The sequence below is a fragment of the Mastigoproctus giganteus genome, chromosome 11, assembly GCF_048544385.1.
Source record: "Mastigoproctus giganteus isolate SK-2022 chromosome 11, ASM4854438v1, whole genome shotgun sequence".
Lineage (NCBI taxonomy): Eukaryota > Metazoa > Arthropoda > Arachnida > Uropygi > Thelyphonidae > Mastigoproctus > Mastigoproctus giganteus.
Genome location: NC_143585.1, coordinates 39,136,012 through 39,152,015, shown reverse-complemented (window position 1 = coordinate 39,152,015; position 16,004 = coordinate 39,136,012). Strand labels below are relative to the sequence as shown.

The 16,004-nt window shown below is 38.1% G+C and overlaps 1 protein-coding gene across 2 annotated transcripts in view; it reads right to left on the bottom strand.

Annotated features, from left to right (window-relative positions):
• Nucleotides 1–339: 339 nt before the first annotated feature.
• The window catches only part of LOC150077926 (calsenilin-like), a 78,448-nt gene continuing 62,783 nt past the window's right edge, over nt 340–16,004 (bottom strand). For both annotated transcript variants that reach the window (XM_090384747.1, XM_090384746.1), the window contains exons 2-7: nt 10,931–11,055; nt 9,336–9,405; nt 4,563–4,636; nt 3,823–4,035; nt 1,648–1,710; nt 340–1,522 (exon numbers count right to left, since the gene is read on the bottom strand). In XM_090384747.1, coding sequence (XP_090240873.1) covers nt 1,475–1,522; nt 1,648–1,710; nt 3,823–4,035; nt 4,563–4,636; nt 9,336–9,405; nt 10,931–11,055 — 593 coding nt within the window. In that variant the 3' untranslated portion in view covers nt 340–1,474. The remainder of the gene's footprint in view (nt 1,523–1,647; nt 1,711–3,822; nt 4,036–4,562; nt 4,637–9,335; nt 9,406–10,930; nt 11,056–16,004) is intronic.

The following is a 16,004-nucleotide window of genomic DNA, read 5'->3' as shown; positions in this document are numbered from 1 at the left end:
CTCTGAAAAAGGCCCTTTCATTTCGACAATGCTAAATTTTAACACTTTCTAATTAGTTTTATTTTATTCGATATTTTCTTCTCATTAGACACAAAAAAATTTGCCTTTATATCTTATACCTATCATATAACGTTAGATTACTAATTTATCATAAAAATAAGATTTTTTTTATTATTATTATATGCCTAAATTGTACAACAACATTGCATTTAAGTTATAAACATTTTGTTCCTTCGTACACATTCACATATATACATAAATTTTTTTAAATTATATTATTATAAAATCAAAATAAAGTATTTAAATATATAGTTATTCATTACTGAAATATGCGTATGCATGGATAATTTACAATATGTAAATGAATTTGGCTCACATGAATCCCCGAGATAGATTAAAAATCTCCAATTAGATTAACTAAGCCTATAAAGTTCACAAATGTTTGAGAGTTATCGGTCTACCCATTCCTTTTAGAGACTGACACTGGTTTCTTTTCAAGAGCGCCATTGCTAGTTTAACTCTTGAATTCGTATTTAAACAACGCCTACTGAAAGAAATAAGTTGTTGGATGACTGGTGTAATAACTTTGCGAAAGCTTAAACACCAATTAGGAAGAGATCTACTTGTCAAACGCATTCTTTATCACTAAAGACAGTACCTTAAATAGCAATTTTAGCTGGAAATTGGTGGAATATGATATCGACAAAATTATATCTAGTGGAAGACGTTTTCTCTTTTGAGACAAGATATCTGTTATGATAATTAAGAATTCTATAAGTCTCAGAGACCATTATTCACGATAACAGATGTGACTATTATGCTTAGTTAAGGTTTCTACATACGACCAAAGTTAAAATATTAATCTCGCATATCGTCCTTCAAGAGAATATTGTATATAACTTCTAAGAGGATAAGATAATACTGCGCTATATTCAATTTCTTCTAAGAGAAAGTTGTAAAATAATAGTCCAGCTTCTACCAAATGGACAGCTACAGTTTATCACATATTGAATGTCATAAACTACAGAGGACCTGTCTATGCCCAAACATGATCAATATGACAGTTTTATTTTCGCCATAAAATCAGATCTGTTGACTAAAATCCCCATATTAACTGAAAAACCTCTTTGGAAAAGACAAATAAAAATTTTAAACTTCGGTTTATTGTTTTAAATGATTATCTGATTCCACCACATATAGCACCTTCGGGGGAGAAAGATCCATTAACATTGAGGTAGCTGCCATCTTATCGCAATGTTCACTTGTGTGGAAATGGCAATACCCAGGTTCGCAGTGAGACGGGTACGCGTTCTACATAAACACGTACAACAGATGCCTAACGGAAGCGGAAATACGCAGAGCAGACGATAGACCGGAAGAAGGAAATCCGTTATTTACAGTAAGATGATGAAATGTAAATAATCTCTTATTTCTTTTTCCTATTCCTTCTGATCGATAAAACTGGGATTGGCTCTCACAGTATTGTGTCCAGCATGAAAAAGCTCTTGGTTCTATTTTCGTCCTACAAAAGAAAAAATAAAGTATATATACATATCGAAAAAATCTACAAACTTGCAAAAATTGTAAAAGAAAAAAAAAGTAGTTAATTAATTGTCGAATATTTGTAAAGAGGAGAAGTTTGCAAACCTTTTGGCACCATTCCATAAATTCATCAAATGTTACGACTCCATCCTGATTAGCATCGATTTGCTATTGAAACACAAACATTAATCAGTCTTTAAACTCAATAAAACTGAAGCTTATTTTATATCCATTAAAAAAGGACTATTAATTTCCGAATAATTATTTACAATAATGCATTCACTGTGGACTAATGAAAGTTAATCAGCTAAAAGCATTTTTAAAAAGCTGTTTTGTATTAGATAGACTTTGTTTTGTTATTATAACGTTGAATGAATAACAAACATGAATTTCAGTGTTACTCTCCATAAAGAAAACAGGCGACCTCTAATTTCATTACCCAGTACGCAATGCGATATTATATTGCGCATGTTCTATCCTTCTTATTATTACATTATGCTAGTTTAGGGCATATCGATTATTACATTATCCTGGTTCCGTGAGTCAACAATTACGTTTGCTTCCCTTCTGCGCCTCTTATTGGATTACCTGCTTTTGCAGATATTTCTTGAATTAAATTCAAATATTTACTGCCAACACTTTGTAGATTCTATCTACAAAGTATTTACTTTACAAAACACCGTATTTTTATTATATTGTTAACAAACTAAATTCATTTTATTTATTATTCGAATAAGTGTAAAAATAGGAGACACAAGAGGGATTTCTGACCTCCGATTGCAGCTCCAACTAGCGGGCAGTTCATATACTTTAAATTTCATATTTATATAATTGCGTAGGACGCGAGATATAAATCATCTTTATTGGCCATAAAAACAATTTCAGGATAGCCACAGGTTTTTACTGCACTAGTCAAACAAAATATAAATAAATAATAATAAAATTAAATTAAAATTCAGAATAAAAACTAAATATATAAAAAAAACCCAACTTATATGCTTACCTCCTCAATAGGTAAGGAGGTAAACCAGCTTACCTTTGAATTCCCCCAAACGTCTCAACCATCCACAGAAGTAACTTATTCCAATAATTAACGGTTAGCTGACTAAAAGAAAACTTCCTACAATCCAGTCTAAATCTTTACCATCCACAATTTGAATTTATGGCCCCTAGTTCTGGAATTATTTACAACCGTGTAAATTTCGCCTTCATCCATTTTAATATCCCCTCTCAGAGGCATATAAACCTCAATCAGGTCCCCTTTAAAGCGCCTGGTTGCCAAGCTCGGTAGCCCATATACAAGGTGTGTCTGAAAAGATTTAGGACTACATTCATAAAAAATCTAAATCTCAAAGAAAAAATTTATTACAATTTAATCTTCAAAGTAAATTTCAAGGTTGTAAAGCTTCTGTATGGCTCTGTGGAACTGAATTTGTGGAACCCTGTTTAAATATTTCATCATGCTGATTTGGATCTCTGAAACGCTGTCAAAATGGTGTCCCTTCAGGTGAGATTTCACTTTGGAGAGCAAAAAATAATCAGCATTTGCCATCCCGTGGACGGGGATGGTGAAGCACTCTAACGCCCTCCCGTGCTAGAAACTGCTTTAAGATGGTCACGTGGTGTGAAGGTGCATTGTCATGAAGCAAGAACGACTCACCTGACTCGACGGCGTCTGGACTAACAAGTCGAATTCTTTTCAACTTATATTCAATATTTTTTAGTGTACGCCTGATGCAAAAACTTTAGGAAGATTATAATCATCAATGGCCCGAATGCAGTTCTCAATGTTTTGCTTCAGTCTTTTTATATATGCTTATTTGGATGTTTATTATATATTTTTTCTTGGGTTCCAAAAATTATTTGGATAACCAATTCCAAATAAACGCAAATTCTTCTCGGGAAAGGCCCACGTTACGCCCGGCACTAAATAAATGCTGTGGTGTTCCTCAAATACCACTACTCTCAGGATCCAATGACATCACATGCTCTGCTGCCATAGTTACAATCGATATACAACGTTGACCAATGACATGAGTGATAAATGCATAACTATCTGTTTACAATTCCTATACATACTCGTAAACATAATTTTAATTAATTTAGCTGATTTGGTAATAGTCTAGGATGACACAGAGATGTGCGTATGCCTCGCTCAAGAAATCGCGCTTCTTGAATTATGATAATTCTACTATTTATAGCGACATTTTGTCTTTCTGTTCTTTAATTAAAGTTCACAGCATCATAGTGCATTTATGCAAATGATATCAATTAACTTACATGGAAGACTCTATCCACATGGTCGTATGCGGAGTGTTCATCGACTGCAGGATCTGTATAACTGCCTAACATATCATAGATGGCGCTGACGATGTTGAGCATTTCCTGTTTAGTGATATATCCATCACCATTGATGTCGTACAGACCAAACACCCATTTTAATTTTTCTGCAACTGTACCACGTGACAGGCAAGAAAGCATGTTCAAGAATTGCTGGAAAAAAACATAAAATAAATAAATAAATTGCGAAGTTAGTGACGTTATGTTTTAAGTATCACTTGAGCATTATCTTCCACAGTTTTATTAGAGCACTAAGGTTTTCTCTGTAATAGGGCCAACGTTTCGAGAGGCATTTCTAATTCTTCTTCAAGAACACAATAATTAACATTAGAAAATTATAGAAATATTAGTTCGAATATTAACAACGTGGAGTATTATCTTCACTCACCACACAGATCTCCACTTGATTCTTCACCACACGTCATCTAGAAGTCCAGCCTCGAAATCTGAAAAACTATCTGGATTGAACGTGCAGCTGATTGAAAACCATTGGAAATTATAACTGGGTTCGAGGTATTAATTTTTTAGTTTATTTATTAAATAATAATTATACCCTTGAAGAAGAAAAGAACCATATCTTGAAACGTTTTTTTTTTTTATATATATTAATAAAAATCGGAATTCAGCTTTTAAAATTAGATTTTTTGTGATCAAAACTTAAAAAGAAAATTGGATTTTACCTCAAAATTTAGAGTACCACTGTGTGAAGACTGCTTGAACGTGTTGAATACATAATGCGCATATTGGGTAGCATCTAGAATATCAAAAACACTAATTAATTCATCATGTATATTATTCAGAAATATTTAGTATGTGAATATGTCAAAAGCAAGCATTTTTAAAATTACATTAACAAAAATAGTATATAAATATTACATTATACTTGTCTGGGGCTTAGAGCGATTACATTATGCATATTTGGGGCTTTTCGTTCATGTGCCATCTGGTGGTACGTTTAGGAAATTTTGCATTAATTGTGAAATTCCTCCTACAAGTATTTTGTTTCTCTGACAAATGATTTCGCGAATAGGATTCTCAAAGCAGGTCAAGTTTGTTTAATTTTGGCTATATGGTATATGATTGAAGCCATCACAGTAAATATACATTATGAGCAGTGTAATCACTTGAAACTAATCCTGATAAACAATGAGAAACAGCTGGAAAATGATTCGCTAGATGGGTTTTACAACAGAAAGCTGTTCCATTGACTTGTTAATATGTTCACAAAGTAAAGATAATGCACAGTTGGCAATACTGTGGTGTAGTAAAACGTGCTCCATTAATTTCATTAAGGTAATGATGGCGTTCTGATTGATCGTCCAATAACGTACCATTTGGGATTTTGTTGAGATAAAGCAGCTAGAAAAATCCTTAGATATTTAATGAGATTCAATAAATAAATACATACGTTAAGATTAAATGATATCTAATCAGATTTAGGCAAAGACGATTAATTAAAAAACACAATAAAAATTAATTCGAAATGATTAATTTATAAAAATAACACAAAGTTAAAGGTTACGCCAATTGACGATCAAATTTCTGTGTCCACCATTTTTTTAATAAGAAATCGAGACCGGGCATTCTGTTTTCCACGGCTACCTTCAAAATTTCTAATGTTCCTACTCCCTTTCCCCTCCTCCATAACGGATTGCGTCCTTCAAATCTGAAAGAGTTGAAGGGAGGTCTACGTAAACACGGTGCTTATGATATCCTTTAACCAAAAGTCTGCTAGAGTTAGGTTGGGGGACCTTGCAGGCCAGGGATGTGGAAAATGGAGACTGATAATTTTCTCATTCATGATGATTTCCCATAGGAGTTGTTTGACTTCATCATAGCATCATTCTACATAAAAATTATTCTTCCAGTAAAGCATGTTCATTAATCTTGATACTGGAAACTCATTTCGCATTTATAAATAATTAAATCTTTATTCTCATCACCACAAATTGTCAGGTTTTTACAAAGTAAATGGATGCTACAAAGAAAAAATGTTACATGTAGAAAAATTGTAGGCCTATATAAGCAAAACAAAGAAAAACAAAAACGGACACACAATAAAAGATCCTGTAATGAGATGAAGGTACAATGTAACGAATTTGAGCACAAGGAAAGACTTCACGGTACTATGGAAGACTGCGACAGATGTAGGTTGTCCATACACAGTTGGAGGTGCTGAAGCCAAATACATAGCGTCAAGTTTTGAATGGTTTAGTCTACGCAGTTGACGAGTCAGCTGGAGAGCTTGCGGTCAGAAGCACATGACGCCTATAAGCTGCCTTGGTGGCAAATCGATGGAGTTCAGCATCGAGTCCTTGGATTCTGTCAAGCATCTGACTTGGTCGGAAAGGATCCAATAAGGCAAGCCTGTTGCAATGTACAGCTAAAGTTGTCATTGATCTTAGACGGGGTGGGACGCGCAATGAACATATGTCCCATATATTGGGTTCCGATAACCATTTTGCAGTTAAAACAAATATTTTGTCATTAACCAGGTTTGGTAACCTCCTTAACCGCAATTCTTCTGCCATTGCTGTTGTCCGTTGAAGAAGGGGAGATTTTAATTTGTGGTTGACCCATTTTAACAATCAGTACTGTATTCTTGCATAAATAGGGTCGAAGACTATTCCTAAGTCGGGGTGCATTGGCACATTTATTATCTAGGATCCTCCAATGGTAGCTACAGCCTGTGCTGGCTTATTTTTCAGCGAGAAGATAATCTGGGCAGATTTAGATGCGTTGATGGAAAGCATGAAGCGTTTAAAATAGTTTTCGATGAGTAGCTGAGATTTGCAAAGATGTTAGCGTTGACATCTGTCACTTTGTCTCCTTGACTGATTCAGGTTAGTATTTTTAAATCATCGGCGTAACGTGTGACGTTGGGTTTGTTCTCAATGAAGGGTACGATTACGGCTGTAAATAAAATTCCAGAAAGCTTTCCCCTTGAGGTAATTGCGTTAATGATTCTTGTGATCGTGCAATCCTTAACCCGGAGGATCATGATTCTGTTGCGAAGAAGGGCGTCAATGAACCACAGCAGATCGCCAGGGATTTCAAAATACTGTTCCAAGACGGCGATGAGTGTCGGGATGTGGATGGTATCGAAGGCTGCTTGGAGGTCAAGGTAGGTGATGGCCATACGACCGAAGGCTGGAGAGAAGAAGGAGTTTGCTTCAATGAATACACCATGAATTTGGACTTAGCCGGATTGATCTTGAGCCCAAACTGGCAGAGGTAAGATGTGACTGCGGTGAGAGTGTTGTTAATTTCAGCTTTTACCAGATCTAGATCTTGACCGGGAATGATGGGAGTGAGTATCTTGATATCATCAGCATAGCTCAGTAGACATCGAGAATGTGCAACCAGTGGGAAGATAATAGATGAAAACAGAAGGCCCGAAAGGACCCCTCCTTGTGGGACTCCTGCTGTGACAGATCTTGTAAGGGTGCGATCTCCTGTATGAAGCTTTATAACTCTGTGATCTGAAAGTGGCATCTTTATGTTCTCTGTGATCTGGAAGTGGCATTCCAGGAGAGTGAATAGTTGATTTACTTGGACGGCATCAAATGCAGCCTCAATGTCTAAGTAACAGCTAGTTCTTGCCTTTTCTCAAATGCTGACAAGATAGTATTCGTGGTCGCTAGCAGATTGGTGATCGTTGATCTGTTTGGAAGGAGTAATGAATTTGGGCTGGATTACTGGGCAAGATCTGCTTAGTGAGGATGGGGAGTAAGGCCTTCTCCAGGATCTTCAGCAGGCTGGAGGAGTTGGAGATGGGTCGAAAGTGTTTAGCTTTCGATGGTGACAGAACTTTAGCTAAAGGTTTGATGAGATAGTTTTTCCACTGCTGTAGGAAAATCTGGTTCGAGAGAAACTGGTTGAAGATAATTAAAAGTGGCTAAATAATGTACGGACTTAAGCATTTGACCATGAATTGGGGAACTCCATCATCACCGGTGGTTGACGAGGCAGGTAGAGAATTGATGGCTACGATCAGCTGTTGTTTTGTGATCTGAATGATATTCAGCACTTCGTGCTGGGTGGGCTCTGTTAGTAGAGCCAGATCTGAGTTTGGCATAGGATTACGGTTAAATCTTATGACGAATTCGAGCCACAATTCAGGATCAAGTTGCAAAGGGAAATGAAGGTTCACTTTCTTGTATGGAATTTTTCCTTTAGCCAGATCACGGTCACCGTATAATTTGATTGTCTCAGATTTCAGGCGATTAAATTGAGCCCGTGCCCTTGAATAAACGATGCGATCATTAACATTTTGCGACTGTTTCCATGTGCGATGGAGCTGTTGCTTCAGCTGGAAACTCATTTTGAGTTCTGAATTCCACCAAAGTCTTGTATATGGACTGATTGTGATTTTTTTAGAGGCAGCATATTTGGCAACCGTGTTGATCCAGTTTGTGAGAATGTTCACAGCTGATTCTGGGTCACAAGTCTCTAAGGCCACCCAAGGGAATGAGAGAGGCGGCTCTGATGCACTTATCTACATCAAGTAAGTTGGGGACTAGTAATATCAACCTTTTTTGTTGTGCTTCTGGCTTCTAATTTGGGGGCTGACAGATATGCAGTCACATGTATTGGGACATGATCAGAGGCAAATGACGTCTCTGCAATGTAATCAAGGGTGCAAGGGATAGAGGCTAGAACTAGATCTAAGAGGTTATTCCCCCTGGTTGGAGCTTCATTAATAAGTTGTAGGTCAGCACATCTCAAGTGTGCCAGAAGATCCTTTTTCAGATTAGATAGCTGAGGAGGTAAATTGAAATCACCACAAACTAAGTGAGAAGGTGTGGGATGCAGCTGATTGATTAACCAGTTGGAAACTTCAAGGATGATTTGCTGGGAAGGCGTTGGGGGTATATACACCACATAGACGTCAAACGTCACGAAGTTGTATCCTAACGTAATGAAGATTGCTTCATAATTGGGGTGGTTGCTGGATTTATTATCCAATAGCTTGAAAGGGGATTTCTTGTAAAATATTGCGACGCCTCCACCATTGCGTGCAATCCGAGATGTGAATACGACCCCATAATCAGCTAGGGCAGCTGCCGATAGGAAATCTTGATGATCATTGAGCCAGGTTTCGGTGATGGCCAGCAGGTCAAAATATCCGGGGAGCAGAATTTGCTCCATAGTGTCAAGCTTGTTCCTAAGACTATGCACATTCTGATAAAAGATGGTGCAGGCAGGTACTCTAGGTAATGCTGAGTATTACAAATAAATAACAATATTTCTCCTTAGGGAGTAGTGCTGCTTATCTGAAATGTAAGACTGAGGCAACACATGGTAATTTTCTCCACAATATAAGACTGAAGTAGTCTGTAGAAAACTTAGTTTGCTCTAAGACATATACATGAGGCTTTTGCCAACTCATCTTTAATTTCTTAATTCTTAAAATTAATTTAATTGGTTCATGAAAAACATATGAGACTTACCTCCCTGGGGAAAGAACTGAGAAAAAATCTCCTTAAAGGTTTCTTCAGTTACAATACCGGTAGGACAGTCCTGTAAATAAAAGAACGCTTATTTAGTCATGCGCAAACATTTCTGTGAACAATTATTTCGTGAACTACTGTAATTCATCTTTGGTGCTTTACTCTAGCAATTCAAATTACAATTTAGCCAAGAAAACTAAAAGAATGCCAGCTTATATAGCTTGGTATCCTTTAGTATCTCCGATGGCAGCGTGCTTCGCAGCCAAACAAGTATTTTCAGAATAACCTGTCAGCTAATGTTCACCCCAAGACGACAATTTGTCAAGTGTAGTTGAAAGAGTGGCAGCAGCCATCGCGCTAACAGAGAGCACTTAACTATATGAAGAAATAACGTAAAATGAAAATCCACTTAACCATACAAGGTGTGTTTGAAAAGTTTTAGGACTAGATTCATAAAAAATCGAAAACTCAAGGTAAAATATTCATTACCATTTAATCTTCAAAGTGCATTATTTGTAACACGATAAACCTCTTTGCATGGTCCGACAGTTTCTGGATGGTTTTGTGGTACACCTTGTGGAATCCTATTTAACTCCCTCCTAAGGCTGGTTTGGATCTCTATAACGCTGTCAAAATGGTGATCCTTCAGTTGGGATTTCACTTTGGGGAACAGAAAATAATTAACAGGTGCCAAATCCGGCGTAAAAGGGGGAGAAACTGCTCGAGGATGATCACTTTGTATGAAGGTGCATTGTTGTGAAGCAAGAACTACTCACCTGACTCGGCCGCGTCTGGCTTAACAAGCTAAATTCTTTTCAATAGTCTGTCCATCACTCTTTTGTAAAATTCAGAGTTGACTGTCTGTCTTTTCGGTACAAACTTCGGTGCACAACTCCTTGTCAATCAAAAAAAAAAAAAAAAATCACTAACATCGTTTTGGTTCACGACTTTTGGAACGGAGTTTCTTCGGCCTCGGCGAATTTTCTCCAGCCCATGCAGCTGATTGTCTTTTTGTTACGAGTTTGCGTTAAAAGCACCAGGATTCATCACCAATTATAATATTTTTAAAAAAGTCTAGATTGCGTTCCCATCTCAATCAAATCTCGACAAGCAGCAGCTCCTTCCTCCTTCTGTTCCGCTGCCAATGCATGTGGTACGAAGTGCAAGCGCACTTTCCTCTCTTTCAAATCTTTGACAACAGTCGAACGCACGGTATCCTTGCTGATATGAAGCTGGTTTGCTCTTATTCGGAGGGACAGTCAACGATCTTCAATTAACAGCTGCCGATATTTTTCGATGTTCGAGTCCGTACGAGACTGGGATGGGCAACCAACCCGCGCAACGTCTTGAACGTCTTCCAGCCCTTCACGGAACCGCCCATACCAGCGAAAAATGTTGAGTCATAATAGTGCTTCGTGTGCATAAGCTACACTCATCATTACAAATGTTTCGGTTGAACTTTTTCTGGCTTTTATGACAGAAAAATCATTAATGTATAATAATCTACCATTAATAGGAAATATGATATAGAATAATACAGATACAGAAATCAGAAATACAGAATGCAGATACATCGATTATACCGAGGCCCTTACCTGTTTAAATCCCTGGTACATTTGTCTAATCTCATTCCTAGTGAAGTTGGTGCTTTTGCAGAGGGAATCCAAACGTTCCGGCTTGTATCTCGTAACGAACAGTTCAACATCATCGGAATCAGCCACTGTAACAAAAACCAAAAAAAGATAAAATTTACAACTGAAATAGTAAGAGCATCTGCTTATAGCAGTTTGCATATGCATTCAGATCTAATACTTATAAATTAAATTGGTGAAAGGCTTATCTATATTTTTAATCGATCCCTGTTTTTTTTTTTTAGTTGCGTATTCTTGTAGTCAATGTTCTTCTTACCATGATCGAAAAATGCACAGAGTTCATAAAAAGAAACTATTTATCTTAATATAACATCTAAAATAAAACTTCAAAATTAATTATTCAACTTTTGAACCGTCACTTCCAAAAGGCTGAGCGTTGTCGTTGTTGTTGTCGTTGTCCACCAGAACGAAATCTTCGCTTACAGCACCAGCGTAGGGAAGGCCGCAATGAGGCAGAGATCTATACGACCAGACTAATTTCCCTCCATAACCGCACTTCACCACCACAGAACTGAATGAGTTCCTGTATGTACACAGGGTTGTTTTGCGTTCCCTCTTTCGTGCTGTTGCCCTCGTGGGTAGCACAGTTGGTAGGATCGCTGTCCTCCCTACACCGGGTGGAAAAGACCTGTGACAATCCGACTTCAGGCTGCACCTGGACTCATCTGTGAGAAGCACTTGGCACCATTTCTCTTCAGTCCAATTACGATAGTCGAGTGTCCATATTCCTCTGACCTACGATGTCGTTAATTCAAAGGAACACACACCATAGGTCTTCTCACATTAAGCCCACGTTAGTGCAGGAAACGATACCCAACTACCTGGACGCTTCACAGCAGCGACACGGGCCAGGATGCAGAGAGTGAGACAGAGAGAGAAAGAAAGAAAAGGAGAAAGAGAGAGAGCTTGCCTTTACATTATTGATGGTTTAAGGCCCTGATAAGAACGGTTATGAACGGTCTGAGTTCCTTGAAATCCAATCCAAAATCTGCTAAATATATTCATGACACTGTGCCATACTTCAAATTCGCGTTGTGACTGTCCCACCTCCAATCTCCAGTGGATTCTCTTAACGGCAGATTTAGGAAAATCCTCTTGAGATGATGCGATTTGCAATAATCTACAGATTGTTATGCGAGTAAAAAAACAACGTACACTTATTCTTGAATCCTGGATAAAAAGTAAAGAGGACAAGGATTAAAAAAACTGAAAGTATAAAGCTTGGTAATAAGGAAACTGGTAACAGAATACACACACCACCTGTGGAAAAGGAAAGGGATCTGGCTGACAATATAAACTTGAATGAATATAATCAGAGTTTAAAAGCTAAATCTATTCTGACCGAATCATAACTGGAGCAACCCGCTTAGGATACGACCAACAAAGCAGCCACCTACTGGAGTCAGCCATCCCGCCCAAGTTGTGCGTGGTTAGAATAGGTGTGTGACAAGAGCAAAAGCAACTAAGGCTACGAGGCGTCTGTATATTATGTCTGTAAACTACAAGTATTCTGTTGTCGATCTGACTGCGTTCTTGACGAAATAACCTGAATTTCTGGGATAAAAATCCATGAACTCATCGACTGAGACCAACTAACTCAGCCACGTTGTGAAAAAGGCCAATAAAAAAGTTCCTCGCGTCATTGACGGGATTCGAATCCTGACCTTTTCACTGGGTGTGGGGAGGACCGTTATTATATCCACTGTGCCATCCGTTAGGGCCTTGAAAACTGTTTAGAAGAACCCAGTACAACTGCTTACCATGTTCGAACAACTGAGACGTTTATAGGTTATCCACACATTGAAAACAGTACTCCCTCATGACTTAGTCACCTCAAGGTCTCTTGCTACTTCCCTCTCAGAAAAACTTAAAATTAATATATGGAAGATACCCTCAAGTCTATTAATAATACGCGTAATCAGTAAAATATGTATCATGAACGCACTGAAATTGTTCTGATGATTAATCATCCTGGCTACAAAACACCGTCGAACCTCAATTTCATCAACTTGGATTTACAAGTTCTGGGTTAACGATAATAAAACCATTAGTGTGTCTCTAAATTGTAAGGGCAAAATATGCGAAATCGCTGGATCTATCAAATGTCTATATTAAAAACCTACCCCACCCATTTCCCCATACTTTTGATCTTGACCATATTAATTATAAATCCATAAAATCTTAAAACCATAGCGACCAATCGTTACCATGCTGCATTCCATTGCCACTGCAAACAAATCCAGGCTGACGTGCCAACCCTACCTCACGCCTCTCTGCAGGGGGAGATATCCTCAGACACAAAACCTTTTATTACCCATCTAGTATGTGCCCCACACTGATAATTGCTTTTTCTATCTGACTCTGCAACCCTATACTTCTCAAGAGATTAAAAAGGTATTCGTGCCAAATACTGTCAAAAGTTGTGCAAAGTCAACCGAAAAAAGTGCCACACTACATTGCTTATATCTAGCATAATAACTCAAATTCTGTAAAAAGCAGGAGTTAAAAATCGATGTCCAGCACGAGGATGCATAAGTACTCATAAGTTCATGTGCTTTGAGTGACCGGAGTTCGAGTGACTGCTAAATACGGTGCTGTTTATTGTATTCTCTCTATATTGTGAGCTCCTCTGACAGTGTGGTCGTACCGTAGTATAAATGAAATTTTATTTAAATGTGTCGTGGAGAACTTCCCGTTATCCCACTTCTTCAATAAACCCGGGCTCTGGTGGGTTGGTGGAATCGCCGGGTGGTGGAAAAGACTCGAGTTTAAGTCCCGTCGATGAAGTGCCGAATTTTTATGAGTCCTTTTTTCACAAAGTGGCTGAGTTAATCGGTTTCAGGTGAGGGTTTTTCTCCTGGAAAATTGGGTTTTTCATCAAGCAAAATAGAAAAATGACCACAGAACACACGCAATATACAAGGAGCAATATGGCTTTAGTTGCCGATCCTCCTAAAACCCTACAAATCAATCAGTCAATAAACCCTGTTCCTCCCATGTCTTAAAAAAGATTAATATATGTTCTATAGAAACGATTTAAAGCATCCAAAGAGATGATACAACGTCCTCAAGGATATATAGAATTATCCGATCCTGCTAACGTGCTTTAGACTGGGGATCAAAATATGCAGCTGAATCACCATTCAATCTGAATTTCACCTACTCTTTAACTAAATACACTTCTGCACTTTGATCATACAGCGCACGAATCTCTTCTTCAATACCATTAAAAATCGACATGTTGTTATACTCCCCACCTTCTGCTAACAAACGTTGTTCATGTCGTAACTCATATATTACACCCAGGAATGTGCTAGAGGGGGAATGGAGGTATAGAACTCAACCGAGCCCCTTTTTCAATTTTTGGAGATTATCCTATCGCCTTGTTAAAAAATACTTCGATAAAATTTAACCGACTGTTCAAGCAAGCACTTTGTTAACATACTGGTAGCACTCCCCTATGAGGGGCCCCATTTCAATCGGACAAATTCATTCATACAAATTAAGACCATGTGATGATCTGTAGTCCCACGATTTGAGGCAAACATTAATATGCCATGCCGAACAACTTCAAAAATTAAATCTTCACAGACATGTACGCGATCAATCTTAGAGCCATGCTAAAGAGATTAACAAAATCTCCACACAGGACAATCCACCTTTCTCTGCAGACCTCAAGGAGTGTGTTCGCTTCTACTGTACCGCTTCGGGTCGGCTCCCATTCGCAAATTATCCAGCCTGATCTTGTCAGGTAACCTCGCAATCGATTAAGGAATTGACTGCGTTACGACGTTACCTAGGAAAATTTGGGACATAAATAAATAGTATTCTATCTTCTCCCCTCCCTCCGATACCGATCAATGCTAATGATTCTACCCTCCTCATCTCATGCAAATTACTAAGAGTCCCAACACATAGTGGGAACATGTACCTTACAAGCTCGAGCCGACACAAAACTCCAAAAAGAACAATCTTTAAACGCATGCTACAGTGCGGTCACCTCCCATTGCTAAAAAACATGGGTCCGTACACCAAAAGTCAAACTGACATTCATGCTGGGATCTCTTTAAAATTCTGACGAAATTCCTTAAAATTAAGAGTAGCAACTAAGAACAGATAATATTAACAACAAAGCTCGATAACATTATCTAAACCTGTCTGAGACCTTACTAAGTAAACCTTTCTCCTCTTTACTAAAGTTTGATGCCGGATTGATCAAGACTATGGAATATCCTTTACTGTCATCGAAAGCAAATCCTTAAGAATTAAGAAATCCCAAGAAAGTATGTGGCAATATTTCTTACAGATTGCATCAGATAAGATTTACACGCGTAGGTGATGACGTAATATTGCATCAGCTGTTACTTTGAGCTATATCAACACCCTCTGCAAGAGTTGCAGTCACTCCTTGCTTGTGCCAGGATAGCGAGTTATGTGCAGTTAACGCCACGAAGAAAGAAGTGCTATTGTTGCTTTACGTGAGGAAGGATGTTCTTCCCGTCATATTGCTTATAGAGTGTCTTGTAATCAGTCGACAGTGAATGGATTTCTTTCCAAACTCAATAATTTGGAATACTGGTTCTGCTGATAGAAAAAAAAAGGAACCGGACGCAAACGAGTCTCTACGCCAAAACAGGACCGCGTTTTGAAGCGCTTATGCCTTAAAAACCGCAAAGCTTCTTCGTCTGAGCTGAAAAGAGAATAGGAAGAACAAACAGGAGTGGTCGCAAGTGCAGTAACAGTCAGAAGACGCCTCTTCAAACATGGACTTGTAGCCCGTCGTCCTAAGAAGAAGCTCCTCCTCACACAAAAATGAAAAAGGCCCGATTAATTTGGTATAAGGAGCATGTCAAATGAACCCCCGAGCAGTGGAAGTCAGTTATTTTCTCGGATGAGAAGAAATTCAACCTTCATGACTCTGATGGGAGACAAACGATTCGCCGTAGACGTGGTGAAGAATACCATCCAGACTGTATGTTGTCTACAGTGAAATTCCCTACCAGCCAAATGACATGGG